Below are 19358 nucleotides of genomic sequence, written 5' to 3' on the forward strand. Positions count from 1 at the left end.
CAATTTACTACCGAAATTTGGAGTCAATGGCCTCTTTAAGAACTCTACTTTAAGAATTCTACGTCGAATTTATGGTCATCATAATCGTTCTGTCAGATCAAGAATTGAGCGTCTAGTGGAAAAATTTGAATCCACAGGCACAGTACAAAATATGCCCGTGCCAGTAAGACAAAGAAGTGCCTGTAATGTCGAGAATATTGCTGCCGCTAGCACATTAGTTGAGGAAAACCCAAATCAGTCTCTCACACGTCGTTCTCACGCGTTGGGCTTCTCTGTGACGTCGTTGAGGCTAATTTTGTGAAAAGATCTTGGTCTACACCCTTACAAGATCGAATTAACGTATGAACTGAAGCTGAGCAACAACTTGAATATTAACCGCATTTTCATCGGAAAATCATCTTCAGCGACGAGGCTCATTTCTGGCCGAATGGCTCCGTCAATATGCAAAATATGCGTTATTGGTCAGGCAGCAATCCACACGTACTCCATGAGTTACCATTGCATCCCGAAAAAATTAAGGTATGGTGCGGTTTATGAGCCAGCGGCGTGTTGAGACCGTACTTATTCCGTGATGATCAAGACTGGCACGCTACTGTGAATTGGAATCGCTACCGCTCAATGATAACCGTATATTTTTGATCCGAATTGGATGATATGGATTTAGACAGTATGTGGATCCAAAAGGACGGCGCCACAAGCAACACAGCGAATGTCGCACTCGATTTATTGAAAGCCATATTTGGTGAACGTGTTATCTCACGAAAAGGCCCAGTCAATTGGTCGCCTCGGTTGTGCGAATTGACGCCGTTAGACTATTTGCAGTGGGGCTACGTCAAGTCTATGGTCTATGCCAACAAGCCAGCGACGATTGATGAACTTTCTACGAAATACCGGCCGCTTTATGCTTGAAAATCGTCGAAAATAAGGTTCAGCGTCTGGACTTCTGCAAGCGTGCCCGTGGTGGCCATGCAAAAGAACACCCCGTTAATTGAAATCTGTCAGCTCTGAGTATAATTAGGCACGATTAGATGTATAACCTTTAGAGTCATATTGGATTACACCTCGGAGAGATGTATGGGGCTTTTTCAGAAGATCTTACAGACATAAAATATTTTCTCCAGCTTAGATCCATGTATTAGTTAATCACAAGTCATCCAGAAACTGATTTGGAATGATTTTCGATATAGTTATATAGTGGAATTGGTCATTAAAGGTTCCTTATACAGCCGGTATTACAAAAAAAACACGATACCAAAAGTTTTTGCTATCGTTTCTGTAGATTCTTTATAAACCACACGTCTCCACAGTAACTTACGGAGGCCTGAAATTCTACATCATTACTTTGAACTGATTCCTACAATGAGACGAGCAAACCTTCGAGTTTAACTCCAAATAGCATCAAACTTGATATTCTTGAGCACTGCTTGAGCAATCCTTTCGCTGTTTTTCTTCGGTTCTTTTTTAATATATACACTACATAAGCGCCGATTGGACATCAATAGTTCTCAACATGAAATTAGACTTCGCCTTTCAGCGGCTACAGTATTGTATTAATTTTTTCACTCCTCTCTCTCACCCGCAGGCCTCCGCGCTACGCAGCCAATTGCGCAACTTGCTACGCGAACGTCAGCTGGCCGCCGACGCCGCCGCACCAAACGACAATGAGCAGCTTTACAACGCTGCCGTGCCGGACTATGACTACATCGACGAGGACAAACGTTCCGTGGCCGCCTTGGCCGCACAGGGCATGTTACATCCCAAACGCAGTTTGGCAACACTCGCCAAGAACGGACAGCTGCCCTCGCTGCCCGATCCCGATGACGCCGAACCGACAGCACAAAACGAAGACAAGCGCTATGTTGGCGCACTGGCGCGCGGTGGCGGTTTCGCCATCTACGGCAAACGCAACATCGGCACACTGGCACGTGACTTTCAGCTGCCGCAAAATGGCAAACGCAATCTGGCAACATTGGCGCGCTTGGGACTGCTGACCAAAGGCGACGGCAGCAAGCGCAATTTGGCCGCTGTAGCACGTTACAACTCGCACGGACGCCAGGCCACGCTCGCACCGGCTGAGAAGCGTAACATCGGCGCATTGAAGGCATCACCCGTGCATGGCATACAGCACAAGCGCGATGAGGATGAGGTCTACTTGCCGGCCAGTCTCTTCGGCAGCGACATGGACTATGCTGAGTTTATGCCCAACTATTGGTTGTATCCCAGCTATGCCGATTTGGACTGGGGTGACTTTGGACGCGCACAAAAACGCTTTCTAGGTGAGTGCGTCTGACGGCCTGTCATAACTTGTATATTTTTGTATATATTCAAAAGAAGTAAGCGCGTGAGGAGCGAAGTGTGACTGTAAATAAGCTGCGCTGCAAGTCGGCGCTTATGTATATATATTATATATAGTCAAATGGTATATTTAAGTATATAAAGACATATCTTAACATATATAAAGTGTATAACACGCATACGCAACTATTTATGTATAAGCTAATAAACACATAAGCTGTAATATATACTGTATATTATGTATCATAACCACTGTGCATCAACATTTAAAGATACCTCCAGGAATCCCGAACTCTTTGGCATCGAAAACGCGGCATCAAGCTCTGACCCCGACTTTATGCCGCTTATAGGCGGCCTGGATCCCGGCGAAGTGGAGGCGCTGTCGCAAGAGGACACGCAGGATGTGGCCGCCGCACCGCCGATTGGAGCACCTTATGGGCCGCCACAACAGAAGCGTCACATTGGCGCCGTCTACCGCTCGGGCTTCTTACCCAGCTATCGTTCGTTGCGCAGCATCTCCGGCAGCTTAGGCGGCAGCATCGGCGGCGGTGGCGGCGGCCGTTTTAGTCGCTCTGGACGTGCCAGGCAATTTGTATGAGTAAATGGCGGTGAATTTGTGTGTTAATTGCTGATGAACCTACATGCATACCTACTGTACCCACTACTACACACACACATCTATATATATATATATATACATATATATGTATATACAAAATTTCATTGTAACTCGTAATAGCAAGTGATTCGTTTTGAATTGTGTCCTCGTATATAACGGTTAACGTGTAGCTGCACTGATGCACTGCTCCGAAACGATGAACGCATTATTTTCGCCTGTGTCCTGTCTCTAGAAGCATCCCGTAATTTGACAATTTTTCTCCTTTCGTTTTCAGTATGAAATTTGTTGTGTATTCGCAGCCTTTTAGTTCAAAATTTATTTTCGTTTGAGTTAATTTTTCATAAATGCTTGCGCTGTTTGCATACTAGTACACTCTGTCACTTTTGTTCTTCTTCTTCTACTTCATCTTCTACTTCTTCTTCTTAGTCTTCTTAGTACTTAGTAGTATGTAGCGCATTTCAGCGTAACATAACCTCAAAAATAATATGTCCACAAGTATGTATGTATGTGTGTTCGTGCTCATAGCTTAGTTTGTGCACGTCTTCTAGTTGCTACGGTTTGATTGGCATGTCTTTCCAATAATGTGCGACATTTCTACACTTTTGTCTTCGTAGTTGTCTTAATGGCATGCTCCTTATGCGCTTGCGTGTCAAGTATGTGGCAATAAATGTCATTGATTTTGTAAAAAATGTTCGAAAACTATTTCTCGCTGCGTCTTGCTTCGAGCTGGTGTTTTGTAGTTGGTTGTAAAGTGAAGATAAACTTTGTAGAATTGAGCGTAAGAATGTAGAGAAGCATTTGTATCCACATTGTTACACATATTTGAGCTTTTTTGCATTGTAAGCGCCTAAAGGTAGGCAAGACTTAGTTAATAACGGCGACAGATTTTCAAGAGTTATGTATGTATGTATATCTGACTGATATATCTGAAGTAAATGTGAATTAAATCTTCACTAAAGAAGCATAGGCTAGAAAGAAGTATGGATTAGCCACTGTAAGAAAAAGAGCCCGACGTCTTCTCGTTTTTGGGCAATATTTGAAGCATTATTTTGATATGCATCTGTTGCGGCAACATGTTGCTAAAGAAATTTTTGCCTATTTTTATTGTTTTTGTTTGCTTCCGCTCCTTCACTTTTGCGGAAAATAAAAATGTTGCCCAACAAATATGTTGCGGCAACATGTTGCTAACTAAATTTTAGAATATCTTTGCTGCTTTTGTCTCCCCTTACTTTGGCAGAAAATAAAAATGTTGCGCAACAAAATTGTTGCGGCAACATGTTGCTAACAAAACATTAGCTAGTCTCTGCTGATTTTGTCTGTTTCCCTGCCTTTATTTTAGCAGAAAATAAAAATGATGAGCAACAAATTTGTTGCGGTAACATGTTGTTAATGAAACTTTAGCCTATCTTTACTGCTTTTGTTTGTTTCTGCTCCTTTACTTTGGCATGCTAATAAAAATGTTGCGCAGCAGATCAGCTGCGACAATATGTTGCTAACGAAATTATAGCATATCATGCCTGCTTTTTTCTTTTTTCCTGCCTTTATTTTAGAAGAAAATAAAAATGTTGCGCAACAAATTTGTTGCGGCAACATGTTGCCAACGAACTTTTAGCATATCTTTGCTACTTTTGTCTGTTTCCGCTCCTTCACTTTTGAAGAAAATAAAAATGTTGCGCAACAAATTTGTTGCAGCAACATGTCGCTAACGAAATTTTAGCATATCTTTGCCGATTTTGTCTGTTTCCCTGCCTTTATTATGACAAAAAAATTGTTATGTCGGCCAAGAAATAAATCTCACAGTAATATGGCATTAAGTTTTTGGCTCAAACTCATTAAAGCAATAACTGTCAAAGAGTCATTTATCATTGAGCACGCGAAAGAGCTGCATTGGCAGTCGAAAATAGTAAAAGTATAGTGTGCTAGAGATAAAGTGACATTTAATTGGACAGGATTGACTCAGCTGCGGGCTACGAGTGGGAAGAGTAAATTGATTGTAGTGTCGTATTAAAGGATTGTAATGCAGATAAATTGCAACGAAGTAATAATGGTTAATAGATAAAAAGGCAGCTGTGATAAAGAGAAAACTTTGTGCCAATGAGCTGTTATTGGGCTTGGGAAATATGAGTGAAGAGGAGGCAAAAATAGATCAGTTAGAAGTGAAGAGTGCTACATTTAAGAAGAAAAAGTTCTATAGCAGATTTTTTTTCTAAAAATATTAAAAAAAAAAAATGATTTAATAAAATTTGTAAACATATTAAAAAATAAGAAAAATCCTAAAAGGATAAAAAAATAATGAAAATAAAATAAATAAAAATAAATTTAAAAAAGTTTGTATAAATGTTTGACTAAAGAGTATGCATTTTTATAAACTATTTTAATTTTTTTTTTAATATTTTTTATTTTTTTTTAATTACTTTTAAATTTCATTTTATTACTTTTAATTTTTTTTTTGTTTTTTTTTAATGTTTTTAAAATTTTTAATGATTTTTAGAAAAAAGTAAAAAAAAAACAAAATAAAAAAATAAAAAGTTATAAATATCTGATAAAAAATATTTCAAAAAAAATTTTAAAAAGCTACACACTCTTTGGCTAAATATTTATTTTAAATATCGTCAGCTTTCTTCTATTTTCCATCCGTTGCTTACTCTCTGTATACTCGTATGCTTCTTCACACTCATTTCCTTTGTAGAGAACTCTCCCACAGCTGTCAAAAACTTAAATTGCCAATTACATTACCCCCCACACAACTGCAAACAATTTCAAGCACACTCACACTGATACACACACTCACATAAACGCATATAAACTCAGCTAAGTATATAGTCACTACTTTTTTAATTTTATTTCCTCGCAACACCTTGTTCGCTGGTACATTTTTAATTTAATTTCAATTTGTCAAACAAGCTAAGTCACTTTACCGTAAAGTTTTGAGCGTTTTAACTCGCTCTTGCTCTACAAGTTTAACAATGAGGGCGTTTTTTCATTATTTTATTGGACTTTTTCCTGTTTCGCTTACACACAACATTTTATTTTCTACAGCTTGTAGTTTTATTTTTCATTTTGCCTCTCAATTTTCACCACTCACTCACACTCACTTTTTATGCTTTCGCTTTCGTATGGTATTTTCCGATATTCTTCGTCGCCTTTCTTTGTAGAGAGCTCTGCAGCTGCAGTTAATTACACGCGTTTGGCTTGAAGGCAGTGACTTGGTTGCATTGGCAACCGATTCCCGCCCACGCTGCGGGGCACATTCAAGCGTTGCATACATTTTGGCCGATTCGCCTCAATTATATATAATGACTTCCTGCCTGTGAGGGGTTTAGAGAATTTTCCGGTGGTTTAGCTTGCTTACCGAATCAGCAAAGAGAGGGCGTGCTTGCCATAAACGAAAATTGAATTATAGGAAATGTCGCAGCACAAACAAATATACAATACAATATTGGTAGCCAGAAGCCTTTTTTGTGTGTGGAAGGTTCAAAGCAAGCACAGTATGGTGGCAACATTTTTTGGAGAAATTTAAGTACTTTCTTTTTCTCTAATTTGTTGGTTTAAGCTTGTAATTGTGTGTTGATATTCACAATTTTTTTTAAGATATGAGTTTAAGTTAAATTTTTTCAGATTTTTATTTTCAAGCGTCTTTCAAGTTTAGTCCGATTTTGGAAAATTGTAATAAGTTAGAAAAGCAATCAATGCCGCATCTGCACAGTTTGCTTATGTAAAGCTGGCACTTATCGTATATTAGATCACCTAAAAGTATGCTAAATTAAACATCTTACTTTTTTAACTCAAAAAAATCTGTTGCCGATATTTTCCTGCATAAAATTACATACATTTAAAAAATTCCGAAATTTTCGGGATTCCGGTTTAAACATTTTCCAATTGTAAAATTAAATTAAATTGAGTGGAAATCTGTTGCGATTGTTTTACAATAAAATTAAATACATAAAAAGAAATCCCGAAATTTTCGGGATCCGTATTTGATTTTTTTTCAACATAGAAAGATTAAACTAAATTGTATTTGATGCAATCAACTCGTTTGTGGTAAAAAATTAATTTACTAAATACTTTTTTTGAAGTTAGACAAGTTTGGCAAAATTATTAAAGGACTAGTATCAACACTAGTACATACATACATACATATGTACATATATAATTCGGAATTCACACACACTTGCAGATTCGCAGACAAAAAATAACAGCTATTGCATTTTTACATATACCTCGTTTATATTCAAACAAAATTTAAAAGGTATTGGTACCAGTCCCGAAAAAGTTTCGGGATTCCGAAATTTTTATTGCCGAATTTTTTTTCTTGGTTTCGCAGACTTATTTTTTATTCGCATTACATTTTAAAAAGTATTAATAACTTATGTCAATTTGGCAAACATTTCAGGTTACCGTAAGTTTTTAATAAAGTTTATTCATTTTTGCTAAAAAACGTCTTTTCTTCATAATTTTGCCGTATTTAAGTTTTTGAAAAACTATTGAAGAACTACATACTTCAGAGTCTACTACAAATATCAGACCACGCATGTGGCTACAGCCTTGTTATACAGATTATTTTTTTAATGGAGCAAAATATTACATAAAGTGGAATAATAACTGAAAATCCCCAAAAATTTTTAGCACCGAAACTTTTTACACAGACTTTTTATTATTCACAATAAATTTTAAAAAGCATTAATAACAGTTGTTAGTCCCGAAAAAATTTCGGGATCCCGAAAAGTTTTTAATGCCAAATTTATTGATTTTTAAGAGGTTCGAAATAGAAACCGCTAAATCTTCGTTACACAGGCTCATTTTTATTCGCATTACATTTTAAAAAGTATTAATAACTGATGACAATCCCGAAAAAATTTTAATAGGTACCGAAACTTGTTACACAATCTCAAATTTGATTCGCATTAAATCTTAAAAAAGCATTACTAAAAATTGTTAATCCCGAAAATATTTCGGGATCCCGAAAAATGTTTAATATCGAAATTCTGGGATTTTTAAATGGTGTGAAATAGAGAATGCAATGATTTATTATATGGTGAAATCTAATCTCATTTTTATTCACATGCACATGTACGAGTGCTCGTATGCATGAAAGTATGTATTTACATACAATAAACATTTTTATGTACTTATGTACATATATGTGCGTGTTTGTAGGTTAAAAGCCTACGCACAATAGCCACATGTAGTTGTCTATTTTTAGAATTTATGTGGGCGGCAAATCATTGCAAAGCTGTTTTTAAAATACTTGTCCTTGTAGACCTACGTAGGAATAAGCAGAGCAAGCCTTATATATTACATAAATGTACATATATAAGTAGGTGCATAACTGCTCGCACACTCGTTTATATAAACATTTTTATGAGAATTTATTTGCGTAGACCTGTGTAAATATGTAGATTGGTATTTGGGTAAAATGCTTTATCAAGGTTTATGTAAATAAAATATACAATGCGGCACTACTTGGCAATAACGTTCGTTTAAAGCTTACATTTTGTTGTTTTACTGTTATTGCTTTTCTTATTGTTTTTTTGGTAGTCGCTAGAGCCCTTAAGGGTTTACCATTATACGCTTCCAGTGCATTAAAGTGCCTGAATTATAGCAATTTTGTGGTTTTAAGCGCCCAATTTCAGGTTGGTTAGTCAACAGCCTAACGGTTAAGTTTTACAGAACCCATATACAACATGTTAACTACAAAAACACGGTTACTTACACAACCACTTGTAAATACTTCTGCTAGCCACCATGCAACCAACACATGCACACCCACTCATAGGCATTAAAAAGCCTTTAACATTATCACTAACTCAATCACCGCACAGAATATTTGTCATGTGTGTAAAAACGTGCTCAAACACACACACTAGCAAGGCTTCCCGTAAATTTATGTAAATATGTATGAGTGTGTACTGAGATAGCAACTTAACTGTGTAATAATTAAATATTTGCTCTTGTAACTGTGGCGTGCAGATAAAAGTACTTAAAGTTTCTAATTACTTCAATAGAGTAGGAGTAAGAGTTTAAGTCTTCTAAAAGCTTATAGGAACCAATATTTGCGAAAATAAATTTTTCACAGGGAAAGAAGACTCTTATCAGATAACATAGAGCTCATACGTGTGGTCTTTGTCTTTAGTTTACATCATATTTTAACAAAGCCATGAGGTTGAACTTACAATTGTTTTTTCTTGGATGCTTGTTATTCTCAATTCCACACCCAATCTACAGCAGCTGTCATTGTAAAAAAGTATGCTCAATACAGAATTTTATGACTATTTCGCCTAAACATCAATCACCTTCATTCCGTGTCACTTTCAACTGATTTTTATAATACCACCTTAAGTGAGCTCTGAATACCTCGCTAGATCTTGTCTTTCAATCTCAAAGAAACTATTATCGAATTCTAGAAATATTATTCCGGCCAGGCTTAGGCCCCCAATTTCTATTACACAGTTTCGGAAAATAATACTCGTAATTGTATTCAAAATTTATTGTATTGTATACAAGAATTGGGGAACTCACTTCAAAAAAAGTGCTTTCTTTTTGAAAAATTTCGAAACTAGGGTATTTCAATAATTATAATTTTGAAATTTTTCTAAAATTTGGAATATATCAAAAAATTTTAATTTTGAAACGTCTTACTGATATAAAATAAAATTTAAAAAATTTGAATTCTAAGACTTTTTCAAAAATTTTGGATATACATACATACATATACATATATATACATATATGTATGTATCAATAAATTTAATTTTGAAAATTTGCTTAAAAATTTTGAATATTTTTACAATTTTAATTTTGAAATTTATTTCAAAAAATTTAATTATGAAATTTTGTTTTGAATTTTAAATCCGAAACTTTTTAAAATTTTTTTATTTTTTTTTTTATTTCTACACTTTAATTTTGAAAATTTTTCAAAAATTTTGGATATATCAAAATTTTGTGTACTAAAATTTTTCCTAAACTTTTAATTTTGATTTTTTTTTTAAGTTTGGTATTTAAAAAAATTTGGTCTTGCTTTTTAAGAATTTTTAATTTTTAAATCTTTTTCAAAAATTTTAATTTTAAAATTTTTACTAAAATTTTAATTTTGAAATTTTTTTAAACAGTTTGGCTTAAAAAAAATTTGGTCTTGCTTTTTAAGATATTTTAATTTTGGAATTTTTTTTAAATTTGCGATGTTTCAACAAATTACCTGTTTTTTATTTTCAATGTGTAAGCAATTTGAATTCTGAAACTTAAAAATTCGTGATATTATGAGTAGTCAATTTTGGAATTTTTTTCCAAAATTTTGAGTATTTCGAAAATGAAAATTTTCAAATTTTTTTCTAAAATTTAATATATTTCAAAAACTTCAGTTTCGAACTTATGGAAATTTCAAAAATTTTATTGTTGCAAGTTTTTTCGAAAACTTAGCATTTTTCAAAACTTTTAATTTTCTATATTTTTTTTTTTAATTTAGGGTATTTATAGATTTTATTTCTGAAACTTTTATTTTAAATTTAAAACACTAAACATTTTTTTTAAATATCAGTTATGCATATTTTTCGTCAAATTTAGGATATTTAAGAAAATTTAAAAATTTTTATTTTCCTAAAATTAAAAATATTGAAAATTTTGGTTTTAAATTTTTTTTTAAATTTATGTTATTTTAAAAGTTCTTGTTTGATTTTTTTTAAATTTCGATTATTTCAAAAATTAAAATTCTCAAATTTGTTTTCTAAGACTTAGAATATTTCGATTTTGAAGCTTTAAGATATGTTTTCAAAACTTTTGATTTTAAAAATTTTTTCTAAAATTTTGCATATAGAAAGATTTTATTTATGGAATGGTTTTGAAATTTAAAATATTAAATAATTAAATTGTGAAATTAAGATTTAACGAAATTTAAATTTTCGAACATTTCGAAACTATTTTTTCCCCCATTTTTAAGACAGTTAAAATTTGTTTTTGAAACTTTTTTCTAAAACTTTTTCAAATAGTTATGATATTTTAAGGTGTTCATTTTTGAATTTTATTCTAAAATTTAGAATTTTTAAAAAATTAAATTTTTTTTCTAATATGTAGGATAATTTAAAAATTTTAATTTTGAAACTTTTGAATATTTCAATAATATAAGATATTTCAACACAAGTGTTTTTTTTTTTAATTTTTGTCACATTTGTGGTATTTAAAGATTCTAAAATTTAAGATTTTAAGCAAATTTAATTTAAAATTTGAATTGGGAATTTTTTTCTAAAATCTATGATATACTCGAAAATTTCAAAATTAATTTTTTTCCTAAAATGTAAGATATTTAAAGATACTGATTTTGAAATTTTATAATATTAGGAAAATTGAAATTTCGAAAATTTAATTTTTCTTACAATTTACGATATCTAAAAACTTTTAGTTTTGATTTTTTTTTAATTTAGTATGTTTCAAGAATTTTAATTCCGAAACTTGTTTCGAATGTTTAGTATATGTGAAAAATAATTCTTTATTTTTTTGTTTAATTTAGCGTTTATCAGAACTTTCATTCTTGAATTGGTTTAAACTAAAAAAGTTCAACATTTTTTGTGATTCATATATAAGTCTTAAGCTAGCTTTCTGTGTACTCATAGCTCTGTAAGTGTCCGTATGTATTTACATAAAATATAACTGTTATGTAGCTAGATTGTGGCTGTGTGTGTAAATTGAAAACGCTTTCACTGTCCGCTTGTAAATATTTAGGCGTCTGTGTGTAATCGACATTCAAACATGAAAACTTAGCTTACTACAAAAGCCAATAACATTAAGCTACAATTAAATCATATTTTGCTTTCTACTTCACAACACCAACAAATGTGCAACAGGTCGAGTACTACCCCCCACACGAGCGACTGCATCAACCCATCGCGGCCGCTTGTAAACGCTGTTTCCTACCCTACCGCCCAGTGGTGCACTGGGGCGGTGCTGCCGGTATACGCGGCCGCCCAAACAATAAATACTACGCCTACACCACCACCACCAACAACCACAACAACAATGACAACGCCGACAATGCCGACGCCGACGCCAGCAGCATGCTGCTGACGAACGCGCTGCCGACGACGATCAATCGACCGCCGATCGCTTACGCCTCCACCGCCAGCAACCACTACTACAACAGCGCGAGCGCGAACAACAAAAACAACAGGCCGAAAAGTCGCTTCGACAACAACAACGGAAAGAGCGCTTATCGGGCGCGTGCGCGCTCCATAGCCGGCGCGTCGGCGGTCGGCAAGTCACGGCACTGGGGCACGCCGCCGCGTATAACAGCATTGCACCGTCGCAGTTTTCGTCGACCCGTTACGAACTCCTTGGAAAATGACGCTAACTGAATGTGAATGAAAAAAAAAATATCGGAAAAAATCAAAAAAAAAAAAACAAAGTATATATATATATGACAATAATTATGTTGAAGAAGGCGTGTAAAAAATGAAAAATATATATTAGCGCATGTCGTAGTCAGTTTTGAAGCAGAAAATCACAAAAAAAATTTAAAAAAAAATTATATTTAAAAAAAAGATACAAAAATGTATACAGCTAAACAAACTAGTGAACTATATATACATATGAATGCGTAATTGCATATTTTATTGTAGTTGTTAGGTTGAAATGACAATAATTGTGTATTTGAAAAATGTTTGAAGTCAAAAAAAATTATAAAAAAATATTGAGAGATTTTGGAGTTTTAAAGTGAGAAGACAATAAATAACAGAGAACAAATTAGGCAAACACACACACATACACACTGAAATGTATACGGACAGCAACGCACGAACAGCTTGTACTATAAATAAAAAAAATATCTCAAAAAATATAAATTTAAAATAAAAATTTATGAACATTTATATAACAACGCTATGGCAAAGTAGTTGAATGAAGCGAAAAAGAGGAAATGCAACAACAACAAAAAAATAAATAAATAAAATTTCTTTCATTTCTCTCCTTACAATATTATTTCACGCGCGTGTTTGTAGCGGTAACATGGAGAAGAGCTCAAAATGCAGTATACTTTCAGGCGCGCCTTCTTTTCATGCGCCATAAGTGAAGTGTATTTCATTTTGATAACGTTTAAAGTGTGCTAGGTGTTTTGGAATATAGACACCGTTAAGTGTTGGCCTTAAAGAGCATATGTTCTACTTATCTGTACAGTTTTGAATGGCAGTAACTGGAATATATGCTTGGTTATAGCGCGCAGCCGGTTTCGTTTGTTTTGTCGCATGCGATAAAACAGCATTTTGGCCCAGGCAAAATATGGTCAAAATGGAAATTGCTGAGCTGCTATGCAACGGTGAAGCGTAAAAAGAGAAAAGCAAAGGATAAGGAAGGGGAAATAATGAGTGAAGACCTTATGTATTATATAATTTTTCGAAAACAGCTGTAGCAAGTAAATTTTTGTGGTGAACTTAAATTTTCTATATGAATATATTTTTTTTTTAATTTGGGCGGAAAAATATTTTTGAATATAAAAAAATATATATAAGGTTAAAAATATATATATTTAATTTTGTATGTATATTTTAAATAAATAATTTAATTTCCTTTTTAAATATAATTTTAGAAATAAGAAAATATTTTTTTCAATTGAAGAAGTTAATTAATTTATATTAATTTACTTCCTTCAACCTTTCATTCAACCTCATTGCTATAGCGTTGCCACATAAATTAAAAAACTATTTATGAATTATATATCAATGAAAGATTTAACGAAACAAAGCATGGCATATCAAAAAAGGCAGTCTATAAACCATTTATCTACTTTATGTAATTAAAAAATATTGAAAAATAAAATGATATAAAAAAAGTTTCAATTAATAAAAAAAAATATGTAGTCAGTTTTTTCTTTAATTTCAAACACTGCATATTTCAAAATATAACGAAACATATCCGCAAATAATGAAAGGACTAATATGTATTTTTTATTTTAAGAAAATAAATTTATATATAAATTTTTGTTTTAATTTTTTTTAATAAAAACAATATTAATTTTTTTTCGTTAAAAATGTTAATTTTTTAAATTAAATTTTTAATTAAAATTAAATTACAATTTTTTTAAATTTTTTATTTAATTAAATATTTAACAAAAAATTTGATTTAATTTCAAAAATTATTATTTTTATTTAAATAAATTAAATAAAATTATAGTTTAACTAAATATAATTAACGAAAAATTTCAATTATAATTTAATTTTATAGTAATGAATTTTTTTAGTATACTAAAAGTCAAAATGTTTCTATCCTTTTTTGGAACTTAAGTAAAAAAACAGAAGTAATTTTATTAAAAAAATGAATAAAATACGTTTTTCGTTAATTTCATTTATTTTAATGTAGTTTAAGGAACTATAATGAAAATTAAATTATAATTAGTTTAATTTAATTGTAATTAGTTTAAGTGAAATTACTTTAAAAAGAAAAAAATAAGAAAAATTAATTATTTTAACAATTAAAATTAATTAATACTTAATTTAATTTGAATTTCATTGTTTATTTACCAAAATATGTCTCTAATAATTTTTTTTCTGAATTTCCTACTAAAATAATTAAAAAAATTAATTTAAAAAAAGTTAATTATAATTTAATAAAAAAAAACAATTTTACTTTTAAATATACAAAGAACCAATATGTTTCTAATAAATTTTTTCCTAAATGTTTTACTAAAAGAATTAGTTTTAATTAAATTTTAATAATTTAGTACAAAAATTTTTCATTAAAATAAAATAAATTTAGAAATAAATAAAATAAAAAGTTTGATTTAATTAATTTTCAAAAAAAATTAATTATAAATTAATTTTTTTAAAGTACAATATGTTCCTTATAAATTTTTTTGTAAAACGTATATTGAAGGGAATTATTTATTTATAAAAAATTTATTATTTTTGTTGAATAAATTTTTTAAATTATAATATATTTATTTCTAAGTATTTATTTACTTTAACAATTGTTTTTAAATTGGCCCCTAAGCTTTAGAAAATATTCTTTTTTTAAATTAATTATATATTAATCATATTAATTATTTAATGTTTTTTTTTACTTTATTTAAGAAAATATAATAATATAAAAAATTTTGAAAAATTATGACATACATTTTTTTAACAATTATTAATAAACTTTATGACCTTTACATACATATATATAAAATATATTTACACCATATCTGCTCAACTTATCTTCACTGACTTTTTGCATGTCCTAGAAATTCTAATTAAACTACGAAAACTAACATTTGTGAATTTATTAAAATATCTATCATTATAAATTTATATGAAATTATATATACTATATACTTATGGTCTTAATGTATTGAACCTACAAATATTTATTAAAAAATATGCTTGAATATAAAGGCTGGAGCTAATGCTTTGTATGTGACAATAATTTAATTAATAAAAAATCGAACAGAAAACAAAAAAAAATTAAAAATTAATTTTTTTAATAAATACCATATTTACAATAAATGCTGTGTTTTATTATAGATTTAACTAACAATAATTAAATTTTTTTTCATAAATATATTTTTTTCAATTATTTAATAAAAACAAATTAAATTATATTTTATGGAGTATTTTTTTACAAATTAAGTTTAATTTACAAAAATATAATTTAAAAATTTTAAATTAATGCACTTTACTAAAAATAAAATTTAGAAAATTTAATTAAAATTAATTTTTAAAAATCACAGTTTAAAAAAAATTAATTTAATTACAACTAATTAAAAAAATTAATTTAATTTTAATGCACCTTATAACAATGAAATTTAGAAAATTCTATTAATATTAAAATAATATTAGTTTTAGAAATTTCGTATAATTAAAATTATTTAAAAAAAAAGTTAATTTAAATAAAATAAATTTAAAACAAATTAATTTAATTAAAATAAATTTTAAAAAATATTAACTTTTTTAAATAAAAAAAAAGTAAAAAAATACTAAATTAATTTAATTTTTTTTATTTAAAAAATTTAATATATTTTAAAATTAATTTAATTTTTTCATTTAAATGTTGTTAAAAATAATGTTTTCTATTTCAGATCAATATTATTTTCATTTTTTTATGAATTTTGCAATATTTATTTACTTAATATTTATTTTTAAAATGAAAGTTTTTATCAAAAACCATTATTTGACACGATGGAAAAAATAATCAATTAAATTGTGCTCATTAAAGACGCGAGCACTTATAAACCAAAAAATTTGGAAAAAATTATTGAAAACCGAAACAATTTGAAAAAAAAATGTTTAAAACCAAAAAAATTTGGAAAAATATTAAAAACCCAAATTTTTAGAAAAAAAAATTTCAAAAAAAATTTAAACAAAAATACTGCTAAACTATGCAAGGATGGTGTGGAAACTACAAAAGTTTCAAAAAATGTTGTATTTATGCGTAGAAAACCCAAAAATATTTCCTCTTCACTTTTAAGTGAATATACATTGAATTTGAGACATCAAGACAATACTGCGAAGAAGACAATAATAGCTGAGGTATGTATGTATAGAAGGCATACAGCAACAAGAAGACAATAAAAATATGTATAAATATATACATATCTAAAACTAGAAAATTATCAGCACAAATATATTTACAAAGAAAAAAACTGTTGTTTTTTTTTGGTAAAAAAATTATTAAAAAAATTAAACTAACGTAAATGATAAATTTTTAATTTTTTAATAAAAACTGGATATCATTTTTAATGAAGTTTTCATGTGGTCTAAGAGTAGCTCCTCAACAAATTTATTTATATTCTTTTTGGATTTTGTGGAATTTCCGTAAAGCAGGATGACTGTTAAAATCGACAATAAATATTCTGAACTTGTGCAAATTACAGACAACTTTGTGAATTTAAACAAAAATTAAGACGCATGAAAGCATTAAGTAATGCAAATGAAAAAAAACTTACAAAAAAAATTTATTAAAAAAATTTGTAATTAAAAAAATTATAAAAAATTAAAAAAAAATTAATTAAAATCATTATAAAAAATTAAAAAAATTATAAAATTAAAAAAAACTTATTTAAAAAAATTATATAAAGAAATTATTGAAAAATCATAAAAAAAATTGAATTTTGAAACAAATTAATTAAAACAAAAATGTTCTCAAGAATTTGCATGCAATGTTGAAATATCTCATGTAGCATATTTACATAGAAATTAAAAGTATATAAAATCACAAAAAACCAAAATAATTATTTAAATAAAATTGCAAATTTAGAAAACTGTTCGATTTCCATGTTGTTCTATATAAATATTATACATATTTACTTGATTATTAGACGTTCGAGCAAAAAATATATAAAATATTAAAACAAAAATTAATTAAATTGTAAAAAATTCAATTAAAAATTGTTAAGTGTTGAAAAAACGAAGGACAATAAAAATATGCATATGTGTACGTATTTATTCAAATTCAAAACACACACACAACATATACATACATACACACCAACAAAAACTCTATATGTAGCATGTAATTCAATATTCAATAATGGTCGTAATATGTAAGTCTGATGTGGTCAATAATATATTTACAACAAAAACAGGAAAAAGTAATTATATAAATACTAAGGAAGAGAAAAAGTAAAAAAAAATTTAAATAATTCGTGAAAAAAATACTTGTTACATGTACATACCTCTATGTATACATACATACAAAATATTTACGCAATATATGCTTATAAATGAAACAAAATAAATCCTTGATGTGCTTTTCTTGACGAAAAAGACAATATACTCGTATATACAAAAAAATACATAAAACTGTATATGAAATACTTGCTTGTATTTACATATAAATATTATATAAATAAAATATAAAAATATATATATGAATATATGTATACTATATATACCCAAATAAAAAAAGTTTGCACACATTTATATGTATGTATACGAATTGAAATTCTCTCCTGAAAAGCTTAAAAGCTTTGATCGACACCTAAAACCGTACGATCATTGATTTAAGCATTGAATTGACAGCTGAATATCGAAATATATGAATATTATGTTAATAAAATCATCATGTAATAAAAACTAAAAAAGAAGCATGTATAAATAAGTAAATAAAAGTACCCACTATATATAAATGGTTTGCTCCTACACTAAAAACAAAAAAAAACACGATTCTTGTTTTATTTCAAAATTTTGGTGAAGTGTGGTGAGTATGGAATTATTTTTAGCAAAATAATAATGGCTTAAAATCAAACTGCTGTGATATTGGCTGAAACATTGTACGAAAATAAATTATTAGTCAAATAAGGTGGTAACCCTAAAACAAAATATCTGCAAGAGAAGCAGAAAGCATAGTAAAGTCTTTCACACTTTCATAGAAATTTTTAAATTTATTTTTTTTTATTAAAATAAGTGGCAACTCTGCTCATAAACAGCGCGTTCAGAAAACTTTCAAAAAGCTGTATACTTTGATACCCATATTGTTATATTTATTTTAAGTGAGAAAAAATTTTTGAAAAGCTGGCAACTCTTCTCAGAATTGTTTCCAGTTGGAAGCGTTACAAATTCTCTTCAGTGTTATAGCTATTACAATTCACTTGTTTTTTTTTTTATTTTTATTCTATTTAAAATTTGCAAGCAGCTGGCAACTCTGTCCAAAAATAGTTCCGGTAGCAAGCTTTCTAAAACCTCTTTAGTTTGATGCACATAATACAATGTTTCATTATATCTGAATTAAAATAAGTGGCAACTCTGCTCACAAATAGCAGGGTCGAAAAACTTTCGAAAACCCGCTTACTTTGATACCCATATTGTATTCTTTCTTTCAAGTGCGCAATAAATTTTAAAAAGCTGGCAACTCTTCTCAAAATTACTTTTAGGTTTAAGCGTTAGGAATTAGTTAAAATTTGCAAACGGCTGGCAACTCTGTTTAAAAATAGTTTCCTTAGCAAGCCTTCTAAGGCCTCTTTAAATTCCTTCCAATTGTAGAACGGAAGGCATTCAAAAACACACCAACTACACTTCTTAACTCATTTGTTGCATACTTCTAGGCTAAAAAAAAGTGTACTTGGATTCCACTATTTTACTGCTCTTACTTAACAGTTTGGATGCCACTTCCTTTTTTATTTTGTCTGGCAAGATACCCAATCTTACAGTCTGGACGCCAATTGAGCAATTGTTAACAATTGTGACATCTTTACTAATGAAGAATTTTTTCAAATGGTTTGGCTTAGATCATTACAAGGGTTGGATTCATGTCAACCAGAAAGCACTTTTTTTGTAACCCCCAGTCTGCCGGCTATATTAATATTTTTTTATTTACTTCAAATTTTGAACAAAAATCTTATAAAAATTGGAGTTAAATATATTAAGATTTATGCATCTAAACCAAAATACCCTCTTCAGTATTAGGTTTGGTTAAAAACAGCAAACGACACTGGGTTTACTAGCTGACAGGATGCACCAAAGGAGCTAGAAACGGTGAACATATTATACAC

At 29.6% G+C, this 19358-nt stretch overlaps 1 protein-coding gene across 4 annotated transcripts in view; it reads left to right on the forward strand.

Moving 5' to 3' along the window:
* Positions 1-12906, forward strand: part of LOC126755140 (neuropeptide-like 1) — a 61355-nt gene extending 48449 nt beyond the window's left edge. The window contains exons 3-5 of one of the 4 annotated variants that reach the window (XM_050467505.1): positions 1583-2276; positions 2568-2903; positions 11749-11843. In XM_050467505.1, the coding sequence (XP_050323462.1) occupies positions 1583-2276; positions 2568-2893 (1020 nt within the window). In that variant the 3' untranslated portion in view covers positions 2894-2903; positions 11749-11843. Of the gene's footprint in view, positions 1-1582; positions 2277-2567; positions 2904-11748 lie in introns of all 4 variants that reach the window. The other 3 variants (XM_050467504.1, XM_050467503.1, XM_050467506.1) reach the window with 3 other exon arrangements.
* Positions 12907-19358: the final 6452 nt, after the last annotated feature.

This window comes from Bactrocera neohumeralis, chromosome 4 (assembly GCF_024586455.1).
Source record: "Bactrocera neohumeralis isolate Rockhampton chromosome 4, APGP_CSIRO_Bneo_wtdbg2-racon-allhic-juicebox.fasta_v2, whole genome shotgun sequence".
In the NCBI taxonomy this organism is placed as follows: Eukaryota; Metazoa; Arthropoda; class Insecta; order Diptera; family Tephritidae; genus Bactrocera; species Bactrocera neohumeralis.